The sequence below is a fragment of the Microtus oregoni genome, unplaced genomic scaffold (assembly GCF_018167655.1).
Source record: "Microtus oregoni isolate MIOR12 unplaced genomic scaffold, Mior012 000060F_ref0000265, whole genome shotgun sequence".
Lineage (NCBI taxonomy): Eukaryota > Metazoa > Chordata > Mammalia > Rodentia > Cricetidae > Microtus > Microtus oregoni.
In genome coordinates, this window is record NW_024543870.1 from 3,980,468 (window position 1) to 4,003,819 (window position 23,352).

Below are 23,352 nucleotides of genomic sequence, written 5' to 3' on the forward strand. Positions count from 1 at the left end.
CACACACCTCCGTGGGCCCCTTAGTTGGAACTAGAGGTATTTCACCATTTTCCAGGTCTGGGATGTAATATATTTTATGCATTTCATCTCAGTGAGCATTTTTTGAAGGCAACCTTAGATGTTCTCCCTCAAACCAGGTAGGTATCCTCAAAGATCTGAATTCATGAAGTGGAGTTAATGTGTGCCAGGTAATAATGGTCAAACCCTGCAGGATGGTGGCTGTCTATGGACATGCTCCCCGTTAATCATCTGCATATCTCAGATGGGGAGAGGGGCAGGTACCCTCGGAGGCCAGTTCCAGTTCCGGGTGTTGTCTCATGAGCACTCGACAACCACAATCCCACCTTTGTCAGTGAACATAGAGCTGAGAATTTGGTGTTTCTGGGTGTTTTAGGGTCTGGAGATCAACACTGAGCATGGCTGTGTTCCTCTGCCACTTCCTCGGGTTGCGTTCCAGATCAGTGGGCTGTGTGGCAATCTACCAGGCCTTTAACCTGAGTCCTGATTTATGTCTAGGCCAAGCTTCAAGGAAGAGGAAGCAGTTCAGGCTAGCTGCCAGATCGACTATACTAAATTCTATCTAGACAGATGTGCTAACATCTGCCTGACGATGAGTCAGAGCTCCCCTTACCATCAGGCTGAGGGCGAGAGGCATCCATGGACAGTAGATAGAACTTACCATCAGGCTGAGGGCGAGAGGCAGCCGTGGACAGTAGATAGAACTTACCATCAGGCTGAGGGCGAGAGGCAGCCGTGGACAGTAGATAGAACTGCTCAGGGCTGCTGGCCATCTGGGGCTCACGCAGGGCTGGAGCCTTTCAGCCCTTTCTGTCTGGTCTCGAATGGCGTTTCCTGTGCCAGTGGAGGCTTTCTTTACAGAACAAAACCCACTTCCATCTATTTGAATGAAAATCCAGTAATTCCAAGCTTTGAACATGCAACAGTGGTAATGTGTTTCTGCGTAACAGAATGAGATAGCAGATGAGAATGGGTAACCAGATGAGATGGCTAGACTCCTCAGATGTCTAATTGATGGAGGAAGGTCATTGGCTAATAAAGGAACTGCCCTGGCCCATTTTATTGGTTGAAAGATAGGTGGGAGGAGTAGGCAGAACAGGACGCTGGGAGGAAGAGGAAGTGAGCTCAGAGACTCCACAGCTCTCCTCTCGGGGGCAGATGCCTCAGAGAGAGACGCCATGCCCCACTCCCGGGATGAAGGTCTGACCCAGGATGGACATAGGCTAGAATCTTCCTGGTAAGCGCACCTTGGGGTGCCATACACAGATGATTAGAAATGGGCTAAATTAATATGTGAGAATTAGCCTAGAAGAGAATGGGCCAAGCAGTGATTAAAAGAATACAGTGTCTGTGTAATTATTTCCGGGCATAAGCTAGCCATGTGGGCGGCCCGGGGTGCCGGGGAGGCAGCCCCGCTGCCCCATATTACTACATCTAATAACTTATTCAAGATCCTAATGATGGTACATGACAAAGCAGATGCTAGCGGAGATCTGTCTACATCTGCCCGCCATGCCCCATTGCAGGAGGACGTGGAAATGGCTGTCCTACCAAGATTGGATGGATGTCTAGGGTAAAGGAGCAATGTGATTATTTTAAGGAGTCAAGAATGTCACTTCTCTTTCTTGAAATGACCATTTCCAATGGAACTTATGGAGAGAGAAATTGATAACTCAAGTGGTCCAAAGACTCTGCTGGACTCAGGTTTAATCATCAAGGTAGAGTCATGGAGAGGGTAAGGCCAGTTGGGGCCCCTTCCACTGCCAGCTGGGTGCTTCGTAGACCTTCACAGAGATGCCTGGACTTAGGATTTGGGATCTTATTTACTTGGGCTTTATTTTGTAAAAGCTCCACCTCAAAGTCCAGCCTCTGCACTGTGCCCAGAGCCTGGCTCCACTGGCGATTTCCTTTTCGGTAGGGGAGGACTGAACGCGGAACCACGTGACAAGCGGCGAGGCAGGCTGCCTCCGCTCTTAGAGCTCCTATTCAAACTCACGCCGCCCTGCCCCCTCCAAACAGGGTCTTTGCAGCCCAGGGCCACCTTGAACAGGCCAGGTGTATGGGCGTGTGCCACCATGCCAAGCAAACATGAGTGGCGTGGAAATATCTGTCAGTTTCTCCTGAGCTCAGGCCTTCCTGCCAGACTCATTTTTACGGGACAAATCCCATTCAGGTGCTGGAGAGAGGAAATGTTTTAACACTGGGAGTCAACTTGAGATCCAGAACTCCTGAACGAAACCAAATGTTTCAGATGACAGTTTTGGTTTGGCTTTTTCTTAAAACTTGCTCTCCTGGGGGCTGTAGACACCACAGACCAAACCTTCTCTGCTGCGTTGAGCTGCTTGCTGTTAGTCAAAGTACTGAGTACCTTTAATGCCTTCAGGGTTTCCTGAGTGGCCTAGAAACAAAGATAATGAAAGACGGCAATATATTTTTTCTCAATTAACTTAACAGCATCTCCAAAAATATTTCTTTTCAAATAGTTCACGAAAGAACTTGGCCAGGATTTTCATGGCAATAGAGAGTCTTGAACACGAATCCGTCAGCTGCTTTGTAAGGGTCTACCGATGCTGTCACCTTAACAAGTCTGTATTTCTCCTGGACAAAAAAAAGGAACGAAGTCACCACTCCCCTCCGACACATGAAGGAAAGCTCAGCAGAAAGTCAGGCTCTGGCAGTGAGGAATGCCCGATGTCACAGATTTTCTTTAATAAAGACTAAGCTGGCCGTCCACTAAGCCAGTTTCGGAGTGTGACCTGTAACTCCCAGCCGTATTTACACGGAGGAAGCGTGAATAGGTTCACTAATGCGGTGAAAGGGCACCGTGACCCTACCTGCCAAGTGGCAAGGTGGGGATAATTAATCTGGTCAATTAAAAAAGAAAGAGATAATTTAAAATGCAAAGGCGTCCATGTGGCGCATTGCATTCTGCTCTCTGGACGTCCAGGTTCTTGCCGTCAGTTCGCCTCTCTTCCCTGCCTTTTCTTCATCTTTTCTCTTTTGAAAACTTGATGGGCCACACTTGACTCAAACGGAGAACTTCTGTGTTTTATATCACGACCTGCTTCTGTCTTGCATTCTAGAATGTTTCTTCATTCTAATGTGTCTTCTAGAAACGCCCCCTCCCCAGGCGACTGAGTCCCCATGACCACCTTAGCAGTACTTACTCTTGTCTCTGTGGGGTTGCTAGCGCTTACTCTCCCTTCAAGACTCTTGGTCCGTTTCCCAGTGGAATTTTCATACTTTGAGAGCGCTAGGGCCCGAGCCACACTGTCTGGCTTATCTAATCCCATTTATGATCCTATAACCTTGAAGCTTGCCACAACCTGGCTGTCAGCACCAGATCCTGAATACTCGGGGTGGTGTGTTTGCTTTGTCGAACAGGAAATTAGTCAAACAGTTTTTTCCCCACAAATGTTCATAATTCCTCTTGACATTTACAAGCCAGGAGTAGCGCTTGGGCACAAAATGATCTCAGGGAGCCGTGAGAGGTAGTGGACAGCGAGGCCGCTGCGCTTTGGTGTTTGCGAGCATCCGTCGCGGGCCTGACCGCAGCACCAAGGAGAGTCCACAGGGGCCCACTCTGTTGCCAGTGTGGGTTGGTGTCGCCTCGTTGCCTGCAGCCCACAGTGTCTTTGCAGCTGGTGCAAGCCCGGGCCCTGGGCAGACATTTCTGTCATTGCCGTTACAATCCCAGCAAAGCGCTAAGAGAGCGACATCCGGGGTTTTCAGGCCGCTCACAGGCAGGCTTTTTATAGTGAGAATCTGAATAGTTCTGGTTGCCAAGGAGGGGAAATTCTCATCTACAAAACCAACAGAAAACCAGCTCAAACGCTTCGGCGGGGAAGTGCAAGGCATTAAGGTCTCTGTTCCCTAGGTGTTAGATTTGGCGAGCCAGACACCACCAGGGCGGAGTCAAGACTCCGTGCTGGCTGAGCTCAGACTCAGTGGTGCCCGTTGTCAGCTCTGCAGGAGGCCCGCTGCGGCCATCTGTGCGGTGCTGAGTGAGATGGGATAAACAGCTGGTGCCAGGACCTGGCAAGCAGGCTGGCCCAAGCCCTCCTGTTTCCAAAGCCCAAATCACCGGAGGGATTCCCCTTCCTGCAGCTCCGGCCAGCAGCTCTATAAAAGCATAAAGCATCGCTGTATTGCGGTTTATAGGAATCCCTTACATTTGTAAGGCGTTTTACAGTTTACTAAGCGCTTATACAGACGTTATTTCATTTGAGCTTTCTAACAGCCCTGGGGGGCTGCAAGGCGCAGATACAGGGTTGGCTTTCCAAAGATGGGGAAAGGGAGTCCCAGAGAATGATGCTGCCCACTGGGAGTGCCCGTCTGGCTTTGGCTTCGGCTCCTTACGCCTTCCTTGCGCCTGGACTGAAGCTGTCCATGTACAACACCTCTGTAACTCTTCTGGAAACTTGGAGATCCCAGGGAAGTAGCCATGGCTGATGTTCATGTGCAGTTCCACTTGGCTTTCTTTCTTTTGTTGTGCAAGCAGTGGTGGCTCGGTCGTGGGTCTTGTCTGCCTTCTTTCCTTCCTTCCTTCCTTCCTTCCTTCCTTCCTTCCTTTCTCCCCTTCCCCTTCCTCCTCTTCCTCTTCCTCTCCTTTTCCTTCTCCTTCCCCTTCCTCCTCTTCCTCTTCCTCTCCTTTTCCTTCTCCTTCTCCTTCTTCTTCTTCTCTTTGGTTTTTCGAGACAGGGTTTTTTCTATGTATCCTTGGCTGTCCTGGAACTCACTCTGTAGACAGGCCGGCCTCAAACTCACAGAGATCCACCTGCCTCTGCCTCCTAAGTGCTGGGATTAAAGGCATGCACCACCACCACCTGGCTGGGTCTTTTCCTTTTAAAACAGCAGGGGAGTGAAGAAAGTTGGAAAGAGTGGAAGGAGCAATCAGGGAGCTGAACAGGTTCTGGGCCTGTTGGGATCCACTGTGCAAGGGCCGTCACAACTGCCAGTTCACCCAAGGTCACCTTGCACAGAGAAAATGACCCACTGTTTGTTCTCAGAGACTGTCACCGTGGCACACTGCAGAGAAACAGGTTCTTCTCTGGGAGCCTCTGGGCTTGGGCTCACAGTCAGAAGACTTACAGGAAAGCTCTGTCGTGGCTTTGTATGGAAATCTCCTCTGACCTGGGGAGCCAGTGGGAGAGGAACCAAATGCACCTGTCCAAGTCTGTGAGATGGAAGACTGCATGGTGATGCTGCAGATGCTGTGGGCTCTTAGCTCTGAAAAAAAAAAAAAAAATCCCTCCCTGGTAGAGACTTTAGACCCGGATACCTGAGCAGATCTGCTGGGGCCTGTCTCGACGCCTTGGTGTTCTGTTGTGGGATACTTGTACACTTTGTGAAGGAGTGTTGCTGAGTGGTGTAATGAAAGGCTGAATGGCCAATAGGGAGGCAGGAGAGATAGGGATGAGAGGAATCCGGGTTGTGTGAGAGATGCCAACGAGATACCGAGGGAGCTGGACAAACAGAATAAAAGGAGAAAAGCCACGAGGTAAAACATAGATGAATGTAAACGGGTTAATTTAAGTTAGAAGAGCTCAGTTAAGGCTGAGTTTTCATAATTAATAAGTCTCTGTGCTGTTATTTGGAAGCTGACTGGATGGAGAAAGACTCGCTCCAGTATTCTTCTGTTCTTATGGTGAAATCTAGTAGTATGATTGGACACCAGAATCAAACGCCAGCATCCTGTGGTCCACAGTTGTGTGAGCTTGAGCAAGTCAAGTTAAGCTGTCCATGGTGGAAGAGGTGTGCCTTGCCTGAAAACACTGGGCTATTAATAAAACAAAACAAAACCGACGCGGTCCTTGTTGTGGAGGTTCCTCATTCCAGTGCTCCGTTGTCGCCACGGTGAAGCTGAGTAAAGAAGCTAAACAGAGGCTGCAGCAGCTCTTCAAGGGCGACTTCATTCCTCTCGTGATTTACCTGGCATTTACGAGGGGTGCAGATCCTGGAATGCCTGAACCATCAGTTTTAAGCCTACTTTGGGGATAAAGGCCTGTTTGGTCATCTGGATTTGGAAGCAATCCAACATGGAAGGTGTGTACTCTGGCTGGATGAGAAAGACATTGTTTCAGCGCATCTGTGGCAGAGTGGAGCCTGTACTGACTCACGATAGACTGTCAAAATAAATATTTTAACGATGTTAAAAAAAAAAAAGCCAGGCGATGGTGGCACATGCCTTTAATTCCAGCACTCGGGAGGCAGAGGCAGGCGGATCTCTGTGAGTTCGAGACCAGCCTGGTCTACAAGAGCTAGTTCCAGGACAGGCTCCAAAGCCACAGAGAAACCCTGTCTCGAAAAAACAAAACAAAACAAACAAAAAAAAAAAAACCAAAAAAAAAAAAAACCACCCAAAATAACAACAACACTAAAGCTGTTCCAAAGAGTTGTTTTAGTTCATTGAGATCATATTAGTAAAATGCCTCAGACAGTGCCCGACGTGAGCTGAGCGAAGGACTCTATCAGGTTTTGGAGGAGGAAACTCAGTAAACCCGCAGAGGGCAGCTCCAGCTACCCGCTTCCTTTTCCCCACTGTCGACCTGAACTCAGATGTGCCTTCCCCAAACCCAGGAAGATGCACACAACACATGCACATTGCCTAATGTGATTTAGTCATGATCTCATAGAACAGGGATTGTGGGAATGCAACGCGTCTGGGCAGCGGTGTATTTACGGTATTGATGCCAGCACAAGACTGGCACCAGGCAAAGTTAAGCAGGCATAAAAAGGCTGCTGCAGTTGGTGAGGGAGGCCAGCACTTGGTCTGAATTCAGCTCTGTTGAAACAGGGCAGAGGATTCTTAAACAGTGGGGTAAGAGGGAGATGGAGCCATCTGCTTGAAGTGACTTCTGCCACCTTCTCGTGTCTTCTCAACAGATGGTAGTTTTACAGTTTGGATGCCAGTGGAGTCGGGCTCCCATCATCCCACAGGATAGGGTACGCGGCTCACACGTGAGAGGGATGGTTTCTTCTTTGAAGATTGTGTTCCAAGCCATGGCCCCTATGTCCTTGGGAAGACATTTTTGGGTTATAAAATAGACAAGAGACTTTATAATTGATTTACATATTGTTTTGGGTGTGTCCTGTATCTCCTCCAGGTGAGTGCAAACATGATACACCTTCCCTTCTTGGGCTGTGCCGGCCTTCCCGTCCAATGACCACAGTGATTGTCAGCAATGATGAAGTATGGGTTGCTCTTGGGAAGTCTTTCCCCAGTTCACAAGGAACCTTTCCCTTTCCCCCCTTTTTACTTCTGTCCCTCCTCCCCTCCTTGAAGCCATCAGTCCTGACTTCGTGTAGGGACCATGTTTGGTTCTTGTCTGCTCTGTCTTAGGAGATAACTTTGGGAGAGGAAGGTTGCTGGACTACTAAGGACTACTGCTTATCCCTTAAGGGTCATTGTGCCCTTGCTCTTGTGTGAGGGCATGTGTTGGCAAGGTTGCCCACTCTTGCTGTGGTCCATGGGCTTGGGGCTGTAGAAATGACTCATTATGTAGTTAAATTGTATTTTATCCTTTCAAAGTGACCCCTTTCAGGACCTGGGTAGATGACAGCTCAGTGGGCGCTAAAGCATTTGCTGTGCAAACCTGAAGACCTGAGTTTGTACCTCAGGACCCGCATAAAGCTGGGTGCCATAGTACACATGTGTGTCAAGTCAGCACCTCTGTGGGGAGATGGGAAACAGGCAGGAGCATGTCCAGCCAGCTAGCCTGGCATATGCATGCATGAACAACAAGAGACACTCTGTCTCAAAACAGGAAGGAGGCAAGACCGACACCCGAGGTTGTCCTCTGACCTCAACGTAAGTAGTGTGGCACACATTCTCTCTCTCTCTCTCTCTCTCTCTCTCTCTCTCTCTCTCTCTCTTTCTCTCTCTCCCTCAACGTTAGTGTGGCACACGTTCTCTCTCTCTCTCTCTCTCTCTCTCTTCTCCCACCTGCCATCCTCTGCCCCCTCTCTCACACAGTGGCCTTTGGCATCTACAGCAGATCCTGATTCATGAAATATCAAGTATGAAGGGTCCAGAGAAATTTGTACAAAATGAAGTAAAAACACTAGAGATCACTTTGGCCACCCATGTAAGGCTTACGAGGCACACGTATACTCAAGAGCATAAGATTAAGCTAATCTTTGTTTAACGCAATCTTTTCATGTTAATCCTAAAATTAGTAATTCTTAGAATGCCCATAGTAGAAAGCACCTACAACTCTAGATTTTAGGGAAAAGACAATAGACATGCTGGGGTTTGTGTGTGTGTGTGTGTGTGTGTGTGTGTGTGTGTGTGTGTAAGGCACAGACACCAACCTGCATTTTAAAAGAGGCCCAACCTGCAAGAAAGACATACAGTCTTCAGTATGGGCCACAGGGGAAGACCCTCAGCTCAGTCGGCCTTAGCCAGGCATGCTGAAAGGACCCACCATGGGCCACCAGGCTCCGCGGAAAGGCACACAGACTTACAGAAATGGCTAGTTGCATAATGGTCGGAACCCCACACGTTTGTTTATATAGGGTATAAAGGCGTGGTCGCTTGTTCCTAGTTATTAGGGATTTAACAACAGTGCTAGGAGTGGATTAAACCAAACGTGCACAACCGTGTGTTACTTTACTAGCCCCACAGCCACATGTTCCCAGAACCTCCTAATAGAGCTCACTCAATAGTGCAGGTGCGTCTGTGTTAATTCCATGTAGCAGTGAAGGAAAGTCCATTGGCCCCATCACAGAACAAGCGTGTGGACAGAAGATTTGAGCAGGTGGTCCTTGCTAGAATAGTCTGAGCGAGGGGTGTCTACACGCTCTTTATTTCCTTCCCTTCAAACGGGTCATTTCCTTGGAGGACAGTCCTGCCCTTGTCTGCGCCTGCCCTGGAAACAGGTGACCTGGTGCAGAGGTTTCTCCCACGTTCAGTTTCTTTCCCATCCTACCTTCTTCCAAACACAGAGCTTTGTAATTGATTTAAAAAAAAAATTGGCAAGTTCGTGGGCTTTTATTAGACATTGTAATTCCAAACCGTGATTACATGATGTCTGGCTTTCCCTGAGCCCAAATTCAATATCCTGGAACGTGGGGAGCTTTGTTCCTGACTGTAGTGTGCACCTGGGGTGGGGCCCGCGCAGGGATGGTGCCCCATCAACCTCTGAAAATCTCTGGCTGTGGATGCGAGTTTAACTCTGCTTCCTCCTTTTTATCCTCTTGAATTATACCTTTACGAACTCTGGTTTTGTTCATCCGTTTGATTTGAAACAGGGACACACGCCCTATCCACTATGTAGCCCAGCCTGGTTCCAAGTTCTCAGTAATTGTCCTGTCACAGCTTCTGGAGTGCTGGGATTACTGGCATGAACTACGCTGCCTGTTTACAAGTTTTTCTTTTTATGTTTACTTTTTTACACTATTTGTTATTTTTACTTTGGACAGATAGAGAGAGAGAGAGAGAGAGAGAGAGAGAGAGAGTGAGAGAGAGAGAGAGAAAGCACAAGGTAAGTGGGAATATGAAGGACAACTTTTGGAAATCAGTTCTCCCCTTCTCCCTTGGCTTTTAGGTGTTGCATTTGGTCTTTAGGTATGCACGGAAGCCCTTCATTTGCTGTGCCATCTTGCCAAGGTGCATGATGTAATCAGCTCCCTCAAGCTCCTGCTGCGAAGGGGGTGGGTCTCAGCTGTGATAAACTGTGTGTAGCCTCCAACTGAGTCAAAAAAAAAAAAAAGCTCTTAAATAAAGGAAGGAAGGAAGGAAGGAAGGAAGGAAGGAAGGGAAAGAAAAGGCAAATCCCTCAAGTGTTCCCACTTCCATGCAGGTTCTTGCTCCCCTGGACTGTCTTTCTGATGGCTGTGTTTGTGACGGACACATGGTGATGATGGATACACATCTTTGTTATGGTGCTGCTGAATTGTGATCCATGCTGCACTCATAAACGCGAACCACACTTCTCCATGTAAAGAGGATGAAGGAATTAAAGCAACAGGCCTGAGAACTGACTGCAAGGAGTCCCTTGTCCACTTGCGACAAGCTCCACAAGCTAGACAGCACTCGGTCACCTTTTGCTGTGTCTTTGTTCATGGGGAAAGGGACGCTGGAAGATGATCTACCCAATGTCATCCAGCTCCCAGGGCACATTAACTAGGCTGTCAATGGCATTCCCACACAGACCGCACAGTCTTGTCCCCACATCAGTAACCTTCTGTGGGGCAGATTTTTCAGAGTTTACTGCTCCTTTGTGGGAAGTGAGAGCTGGAACCCACGCTCTTTAAGGCCAAGCTTCCCAACCCTAAACGCACAGGATGCACACAGTGGGTGCCAACCCGGTCAGCCCACAGCTGCGCAGAGCTTTAAAAAAGTGTCTCCATCATCGGGCATTCCCTGTTTTCTCGAGATGTGTACTGTGGTCAGCCAGATCCTCCTGAAAGCTGATCCCTGAGCTGTGACTACCATGCCCTTGCCAGACTGATGCCAAAGCTTGCAGGTTCATTTTAAAGTCACTCCGAGAGAGAAGGATGGGGTGTCAAGTCTGTTCCCTGGAGCGGCTATTCAGCCCTTTCTTGTGAGTTTTGAAGCATTGAGGACCCATCTTCTGGTGGAATTTGTAATCCACCAGATAGTCCAATTTGGTGTGTTTGGTGAATAGGGGATGGACACCCCAAAATCAAACCGAACAATAACAACAACAACAAACTGCCCCCATTGGATCATCAAGGACTAGAATTATAAGAAAATGTGAACGGCTCTCTATCTCTCAACTTTGCAGTTCAGGATAGAAGTTTGGAGGTTTCAACCGTTCTCCCATAAATCTAGCAGGGAACACTCAAGCGCATTTTGCCATCGATGGCAAAGTGTGGGCTTTTTTTCCGCAAAGAGAAGGCCTTTACAAATACCCACTAACAGATAAAAATCATGTCTTCATTCAGCAAAGACTGCGGCATCCCACAGATGCTCCCTGGAAATTCTGTGTTCTGGTCACCTAAGCCGTGGTCTTGGCAACCACAGTCACTCAGGAATCTCCAAGGTGCTGTCAAAACCAAGAACACTCTGTTACTATTTATGGATTTTCTCCAATAAAGCCCCATCCTAAGCAACAGAACCACAAAGCTTGACGGAGCATATGTCACATTAAACATGGCATGTCGTATGTTTCTGTATGTGTACATCTACACAGCTCACGCATCATATTATAAAGTTCGTGCATGCGCCAATGAGATCCTTCTTTGCTCTTGTGTGTGGCACACTTCAGATAGAACTGAGGTAATGGATTTCATGTTTGTGCGTTATGACTAGAGCGGTCAGAAAACCTTTTCATTGTTTTTAGTATTTGTCATTTTTGTGTGCATGCGTGTGTGTGCACGGGTGTGCATGTGTGAACTTAGGAAGTCTTCTCTCTTGTTAAGCGTTCCTGGGAGACTAGTCTAGGCTTCGTTTCTGCGGCCATAAAGATGGCAATTGTCCATTTCTGCTAGATTCATACACTCAATTTTCAGTTCGTCACTATCTTCAGCCTTCACCACCATGAAACTCCAGTTATTCACAGCCAAGTGTGTGTTCAAAACTGCCCCACAGAAGATCAGTGAAACCTCTCCTTGTGTTGTGGGCTCTCTGCTTAACGATTGGACCACATCTGTGGACCCTCAATGAGCAGGCAATAAATAGCCGTTGGGCACAATTGTAAAAATTAAAAACAAAAACAAAAAACAGATTAATATAAAAAAGACCCTTTGGATCACAAGAGCTCAGAAATATTTGCTTTAGAATGCAAGTTTTATAGTCATGAACCTCCTGCTTGAATTACAAGCTCTTCTCACCAAAGGAGGAATTCCGCTAACTGCATTTTCATTTGGGAAAGTTTGCATAGCGTTTACGGTACAGTGGCTTTGTGTGTTTATTCTGAGTTTGCTTTCTCCTAAAATAACATGATGATCCATCCAGACACAGACGAAAACCAAACTGCAGCGTTGTAATCCTCCAAACCTCCTTTCTCGGGAGAAAATTAAGCAAGCTCCAGCTTAACAGCCGCTAATCCTAAAAAAGATTATTATAAAAGACTCTAGACCCCATGGGGGAGCAGTGGGTGCTCCACATTTACCGTGGTTCCCCGAGGAGGCTCTCTCTGACAGGAAGCAGATGGAGACCCCACAGAGAGGCGGGTTCCCACTGTGACTATCACAGGCTGCACGGTGCTTTGGAAACGACACCAGCTAGGAGATCCGCAACCAGAATTTTAGATTTTATACAAGGATGGCTTTGATGTGTGCGTGCCTGCGTGCACGTGTGTGTGTGTGTGTGTGTGTGTGTGTGTGTGTGTGTGTGTGTGAGTGTGTATGTGTGTAAGTGGCAAGAGAGCAGTAGCAGTCGATGAAGTCTGTCTCAAAACAGCCATTCTTTCCTGTAGAGTAACTCAAATGATCCAACAAGGACCACCTGTTTTGAATTTGAATTTCTTGTGTCCTTCTTTTAGAGAATGGATTAAGTCAACAGTTCAGGATAAGTTGGGCCCTGTGAGTGGGAAGTGGGGCTGGGCGAGGTGAGGGGGATGGGGGCCTGGTGGGGGTGAGTGGGATGCAGCACTGGGCAGGGTAGGTGGGATGTGGGCCTGAACCAGGTGAGGAGGATGCGGGGCTGGGCCAGGTGAGGGGGATGCAGCGCTGAGGGGAACTGTCAGGAAGAACTGGAGGCTTTATTCTTTGAGAAGCTTGAAAGAGCAAGAGATAAAACTGAAATAATCTGCCTTCTGCAGATTAGTTTTTCTTGTGGAGAAGATTAGGTTGCTTCGTCTCAACCTGGAGGTTTGCTGTTTGCATTTTCATTCTGTTTATTTCTGAGATTTGCCTGTAAAAGCCGTACACGGGTGTGGAGGAAATGCAGAATCTGTACCGATGTTTTTGCATACAAGCCACGGGTAGTATAGGTGTTACTATTTATCTTGTGTTTTTCCCAAAATAAAGTGAGCAAACTTTAGATTTAGGGGTCGTTCATTTGAGTAAGTCAGTCTAATTTTTTTGCTTTCTTAAAAATAGAATTTTTTAATTAATTCTCTGAGAATATCATACATGTTTTGATCACATTTGTCCTCACTCTTTCCCCTAATGCTTCCCAGATCCATCCCTTACATTTGTGTCCCTCTTAACTTCATGTTCTCTCTTGTTTTTAAAAACAGCCAAACAACGGGCCAACTCTTATCTGTACTGCTCATATACAGATGCGACCATTTAGTTGACGCTCTGGGGTTAATTTCCTATTGATGTCTATGTAAGTGTTTCCCAAGAAAACGGGGCTGGACAGACAGCTCAGCAAAGTACGTGATGTGCAGGCGTGAGAGCCTGGGTTTCATCCAGGTCACACATGTAAAGACCTGGTATGATGGCATGCTTGTAATCTCAGTGCTGGGGAGGTGGAGACACACAAATCTCTCATAGGCAGCCTAATTTGTGAACCCCAAGCCAGTGAGAGACCCTGTCTCAAAACACCAAGGTGACTGACATCTGAGGAGGAATGACACCCAAGGTCGTCCTCTGTCCTTAACACACGCTTGACCCGTGTGACCCGCGCTTACCCTGGCATGAGCATCTTTCCAGCTCTACAAAAACATGTTCTCTCTCTGTAGCTGTCCCTCTGTGTCTTGGTTTGTGCTTAACCCCCACCCCAAACTCAAATAACTCCAGCAACCATCATCCTGAGCAGTGGTGAACATCGAAGAGCTTGGCTCAAACGGCTTTTGCAGGTAGAAGTGAAGTTTCCCAGAGCCCCAGACTTATGGGAAACATCGTGGGATCAGCTGACTTTCCACGGGGCATTGCATTCCGTTCTCCTTCTTTTTTCCTCTCCCGCCCCCACCCTTCTTAGAAGCTAATGGGTTTATTGTGCACTGCAAAGGGCAGTGGTTGGACTAGCAGTCAAAGGGGTTCAAGGTCTCCCTGAGCGCCTCCCAGTCTCCCCTTGAGGGGCAGGGGGTTCCTTTCAAGGTCTCCCTGAGCGCCTCCCAGTCTCCCCTTGAGGGGCAGGGGGTTCCTGACAGCTGTTTCTACATATTTGGTGGCTGAAGACTGTGATGAAAATCCATGACATAAGGGTCATGAAAAAGAAGTGGGTTTTAAGAAAAGAGGTAAGGTTTGGAATTTAGCTCGGTGGAAGAATGCTGAAGTCACTGGGTTTGGTCCCCAGTTCTAGGTGGAATAAAAGAGAAAAAAAAATCACAAAAGGAGGTGATAAGTGAATTGTTAATCTAATTAGTCTTATCAATAAAAGATTGGGAGTAAGGTATCAGGGTAAAAACCTGAAAGATTAGAGAAGCTGGGGAGCAGCCACAGTAACTTTCTACCTCTATGGTTCCTCCAACCAAAAGGGCCAAGATCTTCTCTGCACCCTTCTCTCTGTGCCTCCCCACCCCACATACCACTTCCTGTCTCATTCTCTACAGTCCTCCAAACCTCTATGGTCAGCGAGTGGCTAGCTCCACCCTCTGACTCCAAGCAAGCTTTATTTGTCAGAACACAATCAAAATATCACCCAACATTTCCCCCCTTTTTGTCTAAATAAAAACAAAGGTTTTAACTATCATAGTAAAACAATATATATGTACAGTAACTATATATAGGCAAAAATTACATTAATAATGTCTAGTCTACTTACATTATATGTCTGTAGAGAAAAGCAGAAACAAACATTTGAGATAATGTCCAAGAAAAAGAGTAAATTGGCCTACTGGTATATCACAATTTCAACCGGAGCATAGGACCAGACATGGGCACTTTTTAAAAAATATCAGTTGTCATGATTGCTGGTGAAACCTTTAGCCCCATGTCTGCTCATAGAAGACCAGTGGAGCGGTCGGGTGTGTCTTGCAAGTGTCCTGTTTGCATGGCACATGTTAGCCATTCATTCTTTTGAGCTAATTTATCTAGTCACTGTGGCGCATTTAATTTTGGAGCATGCAAATTTCACTTTGGGGTGAGAACATGGGCTCTTTTTACTTGTTCACCCAATTGTAGTTATAGCCTGGCTACTGGCAAGGTCTTCTTATTCATGCTGCAAATGCACATCTGTTTTCCCAGTAATTTTGTTATGAAGCTTATTCCTCTAAATTCTGGTAATTTTTCAAACACATTGGGATGCTGCAACAAGGATTTCAGTCTGTGGTGGATCAATCTAGGACCAAGTGCAAGGGAGCTGATTTACGTAAATAACCAAAATCACCTCAACTAATGGCAGGTTCAAGTCTAACCATCCTGCAGATGGTTAACTATCCATTATTATAATAAAATATTAACTATCCTTTCGATAAGAAGTCAATCACATTCTGGCCAATGTCTGGTCCTATGCTCCACTGCCTGATTTTTATGGCTACGGAAAGCAAACATCTTCTTGATTTTATTATGTAATCTGTGATGGCACAGAGCATCTCCAGTCTAAAAAGTCTGCAAATTTAAAGCTGCTGCTGTTTTCTTACTGGCATGAGAATGTTTGAAAGGAGAAGATGCAGATCACGGCAAGTATGAAGCTCCATGTATCCTGCCAATCAAGTGGGATTGCAGTAACTTTCTCTAAAAATGTTGCCTCAACTTAGAGATGCATGGTGAAAGGGCTTCTATAGTCACCTCGAGATCACAGAGCTCATCCGCCCAGCACCTACTGCTACACGTTGGTGTGCAGTCCTTACATCTGGCTGTGCTTTGAGCAGCTGGCGGGGCTGTCCTGATGTCTGACAAACAGAAGATAAACCAAGAAAGGGAGGCAGGCAGGTAAGACAGATTTTTTCATTTATCATGTGATACATTCTGCAGCAGTAAACACTACTATCTCACAAATAAACCCTAGAAGGCAGGAAAAGAAAACACTGCTTGAGAAAGCTTCACAGAGACTGCACTCCTGCTGTAGGTGACCTTGACCTTTTGGAGAGCCTGCATGCCCTTTTTTGTATTAAATAAAATGGGAGTGTAAGGACTGATGATCTGATTTGGTGAGTGGGTCACAGAAATGGCGCTGGCATCTGTTACTTCCACTCTGCGATCCATTACTTCTGGTCTGTTAATGGCTGGAGACATTTGATTAACGGCTGAGATGTGGACGTGAAGGGGACCCAAGGTGGGCTGTGAAGTATACCACGTGGCTAAATCTCTATTCCATCGCCTCACCAGCTTCTCTAGCTCCAGATACTGGGCAGACCGGCAGCTGGGGGCCTCAGAGGCAGGAAAGGCTCCATTTACTCCAAGAATAATTGTGTGTTTGTGCATGTGTGGATATGCACATTATAATATTCTGTCAATAAAAATGCAGGACCAGAAGGTAGTTTATCATTTTTGGGACTAATTAAGATTAAATCTCTCCTTCTCCAATAAAAAAAAAACATGCATTCATTAGATCAACTGAAAAAGGAAATTAAGAGAATTTTATTATTTCTAAATATTAACACAATACATAGTTTATGAATAACAGTAGCAGAAAAGAGTGTCTGCCTTGTATACATTCATAGCTAGAGTTGTAAGAAAAACTTTTTTTTTTTTTTTTAGTAATCGGTAAGTTACAACATTCCCCTTAATGGTAAACATGTTCTGTAAGCCAATGTACTAGAATATATTAATTTGAGATGCATTTATGTATTTCATTTTGACCAGGCTTATCATTCCAGGTTATAAAAGAAGGCAAGCTTCCTTTGTATGGATTTTACTGAAATAGATGCTACTGCCAAAAGCAATTGTAGAAAGGACCCAGGAGCTGAAAGGATTGTAAGACCCCAGGAGCAAGAGAATTAAGACCTACAGGCTGTAGGAAGTCTGCAACTTATGCCCCCCGCTTTTTTCATTTTCAGCTCAACACTTCTTAACTAAAAACATTGCAAAGCTTCTAAACTTGAGCTTCCAAGGCGGCCGTGGGTAAAGTGCTGCCTGGGTAGGCCTGAGGGCTTGAGTTCAACTCACAAGAGTCAGGGCAGAAAGGGGAAAGCTGCTCCTAAAAGTTTTTCACTTCTACAAATACATCATGGCACCCACATGCCTACACACACACACACACACACACCTTTTAAAAAGAACTTCCATATTTAGTATTGTAAACATTTATGAAGTGCAGTCAACTATGGAAAACCCCAAGCACAGATGATGAAATGTTGATTATAAAACCTAAGAACTAACCAAGCACATCATGGAAGAAAAATAGAACCACTGGCTAAAAATAACCAGAAAAGAACCTAGGAAAATGATTCTGTTATTTAGTACTGGTACTTTCAAAAAGACTTAGACCAGGTCCAAACTAGACTTTCATTTTTGATGGGGTCCAGAAAGTGAAATAACTCCAACAACAGAAACAAAAAGGTCCCAAAGAGACCAACCAACCAACAATTACCAAAAGAAAAAAAAAACCCTGGAGGCATATGGCTAAGAATTAAATTTATTGGGTAGCAAATCTGCCAAGAGAACAAAGTCTGCATTCTGTTTCTCTTCACTGATGGAGAGATGGTTTGCTGTGTCCCAGCAACAGGGCCTACAAGGCAGGCACCTCAGACGGTATACTAGTTACTGAGGCAAAGTTCTCTTTACAGCTCAAGACAAAACACTCAATGCGCTGGGCCTCTGCAGCAATGTTGCTGCAGCAACTGTGGGTGGTGTCTAGCAGCAAGAATGTGGGTGCCTATGTCACACACTGGCTACAAAAGTGGAAGACTGATATAGTTTTCAGTACACCGAGTCAAACCTGAAAGAAATATAAAAATGCACAGGAAAACAAAAAAAGGAAAATATAGATTTGAAAAAGTCTAATGACCTTTTCAAAAGTAACTACACATTCCACCCTATGATCTCATAAATCAAAGCTTTCAACTGTCTGGACTCATACGTGACTGTATTCTTCCCAATGTGCATTCTCTCTTCCTCCAAGGGCTGTTCTATAACAGCAGGGATGTTTCTGCCAAAAATTTCACAGTGCTCTAGAAACTGGACACATTCTTGAATAACAGTGTCCCTCAGCATGATCGTGTGTTTTGACATGTTTTCTAGCAAGGACAGGAAGCATCTTTTGGCATAATACCACGTATCAGTTCCTAGCTTTTTATGGTAAGGCTCCAGGCTCTTGATAACCCTGGAGATACCAAAGTCATAGTTTCCTTTGGCACAATAGAGTGTTCCTATCACCAAGTTCACAATGCAGAGGTGGTAGATTTTCTTGTCTGGGTCACCATAGGAGAGTTGTTCTTCCTCCTTCTCAATCTTCCTCATCAGCTCCTCGGCTTCCTCATTCTGACTTGTCATAATGTAGGAGACACAGAGGTTGGCTAGGACAATGGCGCTGACGTTCAGGATGTTGTCGTAGTTCTTCTTGACGATGGGCTCATAGAAGCCGATGGCCTCTTTGTACTTGTTTTCCTGCATGAAGAGGACGTGGGCCACATTCAGCTTCCACACATCATGGTCATTGCAGAATTCCACAGATTTGCGGAAGATCTTCTCCACCATGGGATAGTTTTCAAGATTCCAGTAGATTTTTGCCTGGGCCATGAGGACAGGGATATACTTCTCGAGAGTTTCATCATATTCATTCACGGCCTTTATGACAATTTCATCATCTCTGTTGTGTCTTGCTTCCTGAACTTGCTTAGTGAGTCTCCTGAGCTGCTCAGTCAGCATGCCAGCTAGCCCGTCCAGCTTTATGAAAGCCTCTTCAGGAGCTGTCTGGCAAGTGATCATGGCATCCAAGAAGTCATAGAGATAGGGCGTGAGGAACTTGTACGTCAAGTGGGCATTCTCTGCCAGGACATCAGCTGCCGGGTCAAAGTACTCATATTTACAGTAGAGCAGCAGCAGGTTGCCGAAGGTCTCTGGGGGGAAGGGGTTCTGCTGCAGCAGGAACTGGAGCTTCTCAAACCCCTCCGTAGGTCTGGCATCCATGTTCATCAGAGCCTGGTTGTGCAGGGTCACAGGGTCCAACTCTTCCTCTGCCCTGGGCGGCATGTCAGTGAGGGCTTCCTGGGCTGCCTCGTAGTTTCTCAGTTGGTACTCTATGGCTGCCTTGAGGTTGAAGGCTTCGACCAGTGCCGTCTGGTGAAGGACTACGGTATTGCCAACACTTCGAACATCAATGCCTTCGGTGGTCATGCCCACACCTAACTCTGGGTGCTGACGGATGCCTCTCTCTATGATGTTGGCGATATGCTTCAGAGCTGGGGCATAGTGCCTGTTGCTGTAACAAGCTAAAGCCAGGTTGTAAGATACATCAGGCTGGTAGCCAGAGGCCTGCAGGGCTGCAAAGAACTTGGAACAGGCAGCTTCATAGTGTCCCTCCTTGTAGAGCAGACAACCCATGTTGACCAAACCATCTGGGTCATTCTCCCCTCCACTGTCTTCTCCAGCTTCCCCACTCAGCAGCTGCTCCACCAGGCTCCTGGCTCCTGGCAGGTCGCCCTCGCTGTACTTGATAGCAGCCTGGAGACGAAGGACGCGAGTCTGATAGGTGGGGTTGTCCAGGAGGAAGGCGACCCGTGTGGCCTCGGGATACAGGCAGGCCTTGTACAGCGCCTGAGCCTGGTAGAGGCGGTACTGCTCGAGTTCCGGGTGCATTTGGCTCAGCTGCTCATAGCACTCTGCAGCGAGCTCGAACTCCTGCAGGCGGTAGTAGCAGTAGGCCAGCAGCGACAGCCCGGCGCGGCTGCGGGGGCTCCTCTGCAGCTCGGCGGCCAGCAGCTGCACTGCCTCTGAGTAGCGGGAGTCGCGGATGAGCCGGTAGACCACGGCCGTGAACTCACCGTCGGGGATCTGCGAGCTGCTCAGCCCCGCCATAACTGTCAAGATTGGTGAGTATTCTGGTTCCCCGGGGAACAAGCCAATGGAAACGGAAGTCTTGAGACGGTTCCTAACGTATCCCGGAAGTTGTTTTGTAACAGAAGAAAGTTGCCTGTCTAGGAAAGACTAACTGTTTCTTGCACTTAACGCAAACGGCAAAGTTTCTGAACATAAAACAGTATTTTAATGTGTTTATTTCAGATATGAAATCATCACAATTTAAGCGAACAGGAACAGGTCAAATAATAATATAAAAATGCAATAAGTTATAAAAAAAAACTTTAGTCATTTTCTCTGACACGCCTGCTAGTATTTCTCAACCTAAAGTGATCATTGTGTGAATGTATACATGTCATACCGCATATATACATTCAACTCCATTTTACATATGATTCATTCCTTCTGGAAGAAGAAAATTTAATTATAGCAACAATCTTTACTTTTCAGTAGAAAGCTGTTGCATCATAAAAATTTGCTCATTTTATGGGTTAAAAACTTTCAAAACCTAACGTTTTTGATGTTCTTTACGACAGAATGATGTTATTGAGAACAGAAGGACAATAGGTCAGGAAAACAGGGATTAAAGTCCTATATGTTTGTGGGGAATCCAGTGCATGAGTAGCAAAGCCCATGGGATTCCCCTGAGAACTGACTGGCAAGATTGTGGCCATGAAACTGGAAAACAAATGGAAAAAAATAGTGCAGGATAGTTTTGTGATAATTTAAAATTATATCATTTCATATATCAATATTTAAATGGAGTCAATTTCAAAAGAAACTTTAGTAATGTCAAAAAACTAAAGTGTATTTCTCTTTCCCAAGATGCTATGAGAAGAAACCCCAGCATTAACGTATCTGATTCGCTACATAAGTATGGGAATTAAACATTGACTTTTAAAATCACTTGTATTATTGACAATAGTCAATTATGAACAGTAAAATATCAGATATTTGTCAATTATTTATTATCTTCAAACCAGAGGACTACACTTTTACTTAGGGATAAAATTTCACATTGAATTTTGCATCTTCTAAGAAAAATCACTGAGAACATTAAAAGTTTTGGCAAACATTACTTCTCTTCTAAACAAAAACCAAACCCCTAAAGCCCCACAAGACAAAACAAAATCTTTAAAATCGACCAGGGTGCAAAACTTCTACACTACAAATAAAATCATGGTGAGGGTAAACAGAGGCAGGGCACGGACTCCCTAAAACTGCCTCCAAAGCCCAAATGGACGATAAACTAAGGTCCTGAGTCCACGCATTTCTTCCATGGATGCATTGATCTTCACAAACAAAATAAACAATGAAATACAAATGAAAGGATGCAGACATAATCAGCTCTTTTAGATGGTACTTCCTTCCTCCATTCAGTTATGAAAACTGAAATACAGGCTTCTGGGATCGTTTATTATGTCCATTGGTGAAGTTTCTCATCAGGAAAACCTGTATCTAATTAAATAGACATGTAAACAAAGTACAGCATATAAAATGTGTGAAAATGCCAACGCTAACACGTAAAACACAATGCCAAGATAACAAAGCTTTTATAATAAAAGTCGTTAACAGATATTACTACACATTCCACCCTATGATCTCATAAATCAAAGCTTTCAACTGTCTGGACTCATACGTGACTGTATTCTTTCCAGTGTGCATTCTCTCTTCCTCCAAAGGCTGTTCTATAACAGCAGGGATGTTTCTGCCATAAAGCTCACAGTGCTCTAGAAACTGGACACATTCTTGAATAACAGTGTCGCAAAGCACAATCATGTGTTTTGACATGTTTTCTAGCAAAGACAGGAAGCATCTTTTAGCATAATACCACGTATCAGTTCCTAGCTTTTTATGGTAAGGCTCCAGGCTCTTGATAACCCTGGAGATACCAAAGTCATAGTTTCCTTTGGCACAATAGAGTGTTCCTATCACCAAGTTCACAATGCAGAGGTGGTAGATTTTCTTGTCTGGGTCACCATAGGAGAGTTGTTCTTCCTCCTTCTCAATCTTCCTCATCAGCTCCTCGGCTTCCTCATTCTGACTTGTCATAATGTAGGAGACACAGAGGTTGGCTAGGACAATGGCGCTGACGTTCAGGATGTTGTCGTAGTTCTTCTTGACGATGGGCTCATAGAAGCCGATGGCCTCTTTGTACTTGTTTTCCTGCATGAAGAGGACGTGGGCCACATTCAGCTTCCACACATCATGGTCATTGCAGAATTCCACAGATTTGCGGAAGATCTTCTCCACCATGGGATAGTTTTCAAGATTCCAGTAGATTTTTGCCTGGGCCATGAGGACAGGGATATACTTCTCGAGAGTTTCATCATATTCATTCACGGCCTTTATGACAATTTCATCATCTCTGTTGTGTCTTGCTTCCTGAACTTGCTTAGTGAGTCTCCTGAGCTGCTCAGTCAGCATGCCAGCTAGCCCGTCCAGCTTTATGAAAGCCTCTTCAGGAGCTGTCTGGCAAGTGATCATGGCATCCAAGAAGTCATAGAGATAGGGCGTGAGGAACTTGTACGTCAAGTGGGCATTCTCTGCCAGGACATCAGCTGCCAGGTCAAAGTACTCATATTTACAGTAGAGCAGCAGCAGGTTGCCGAAGGTCTCTGGGGGGAAGGGGTTCTGCTGCAGCAGGAACTGGAGCTTCTCAAACCCCTCCGTAGGTCTGGCATCCATGTTCATCAGAGCCTGGTTGTGCAGGGTCACAGGGTCCAACTCTTCCTCTGCCCTGGGCGGCATGTCAGTGAGGGCTTCCTGGGCTGCCTCGTAGTTTCTCAGTTGGTACTCTATGGCTGCCTTGAGGTTGAAGGCTTCGACCAGTGCCGTCTGGTGAAGGACTACGGTATTGCCAACACTTCGAACATCAATGCCTTCGGTGGTCATGCCCACACCTAACTCTGGGTGCTGACGGATGCCTCTCTCTATGATGTTGGCGATATGCTTCAGAGCAGGGGCATACTGACGATTGCTATAATATGACAAAGCCAGGTTGTAAGATACATCAGGCTGGTAGCCACAAGCCTGCAGGGCTGCAAAGAACTTGGAACAGGCAGCTTCATAGTGTCCCTCCTTGTAGAGCAGACAACCCATGTTGACCAAACCATCTGGGTCATTCTCCCCTCCACCGTCTTCTCCAGCTTCTCCACTCAGCAGCTGCTCCACCAGGCTCCTGGCTCCTGGCAGGTCGCCCTCGCTGTACTTGATAGCAGCCTGGAGACGAAGGACGCGAGTCTGATAGGTGGGGTTGTCCAGGAGGAAGGCGACCCGTGTGGCCTCGGGATACAGGCAGGCCTTATACAGCGCCTGGGCCTGGTAGAGGCGGTACTGCTCGAGTTCAGGGTGCATCTGGCTCAGCTGCTCATAGCACTCTGCAGCGAGCTCGAACTCCTGCAGGCGGTAGTAGCAGTAGGCCAGCAGCGACAGCCCGGCGCGGCTGCGGGGGCTCCTCTGCAGCTCGGCAGCCAGCAACTGCACTGCCTCTGAGTAGCGGGAGTCGCGGATGAGCCGGTAGACCACGGCCGTGAACTCACCGTCGGGAATTTTAGAGTTGCTTTGCCAGGCCAT

The 23,352-nt window shown here is 46.4% G+C and overlaps 3 protein-coding genes across 3 annotated transcripts; 1 reads left to right on the top strand and 2 right to left on the bottom strand.

Moving 5' to 3' along the window:
* The first annotated feature begins 4,329 nt into the window (after positions 1-4,329).
* LOC121439265 (mitochondrial import receptor subunit TOM7 homolog) lies at positions 4,330-6,171 on the top strand. The gene is made up of 2 exons (XM_041639710.1): positions 4,330-4,422; positions 5,857-6,171. The coding sequence occupies exons 1-2, from the start codon at positions 4,330-4,332 to the stop codon at positions 6,016-6,018; spliced, it is 255 nt and encodes an 84-aa protein (XP_041495644.1). The 3' UTR covers positions 6,019-6,171.
* An 11,610-nt stretch (positions 6,172-17,781) lies between these two features.
* On the bottom strand, positions 17,782-19,776 carry LOC121439326 (tetratricopeptide repeat protein 30A2-like). The gene has a single exon (XM_041639815.1). It carries the CDS (start codon positions 19,774-19,776, stop codon positions 17,782-17,784), a length of 1,995 nt encoding a protein of 664 aa, XP_041495749.1.
* A 199-nt stretch (positions 19,777-19,975) lies between these two features.
* Positions 19,976-23,352, bottom strand: LOC121439313 (tetratricopeptide repeat protein 30A1). The gene has a single exon (XM_041639797.1). The coding sequence runs from the start codon at positions 23,350-23,352 to the stop codon at positions 21,358-21,360; it is 1,995 nt and encodes a 664-aa protein (XP_041495731.1). The 3' UTR covers positions 19,976-21,357.

What these genes read in the sequence shown, in the direction of transcription:
- LOC121439265 (XM_041639710.1), top strand. Translation starts at nt 4,330, where the DNA reads ATGCTGCCCACTGGGAGTGCCCGTCTGGCTTTGGCTTCGGCTCCTTAC. An exon ending in TGTCCATGTACAACACCTCT is followed by an intron (nt 4,423 to 5,856) that starts GTAACTCTTCTG and finishes TCCTCATTCCAG; the next exon opens with TGCTCCGTTGTCGCCACGGT.
- LOC121439326 (XM_041639815.1), bottom strand. Translation starts at nt 19,776, where the DNA reads ATGGCGGGGCTGAGCAGCTCGCAGATCCCCGACGGTGAGTTCACGGCC.
- LOC121439313 (XM_041639797.1), bottom strand. Translation starts at nt 23,352, where the DNA reads ATGGCCTGGCAAAGCAACTCTAAAATTCCCGACGGTGAGTTCACGGCC.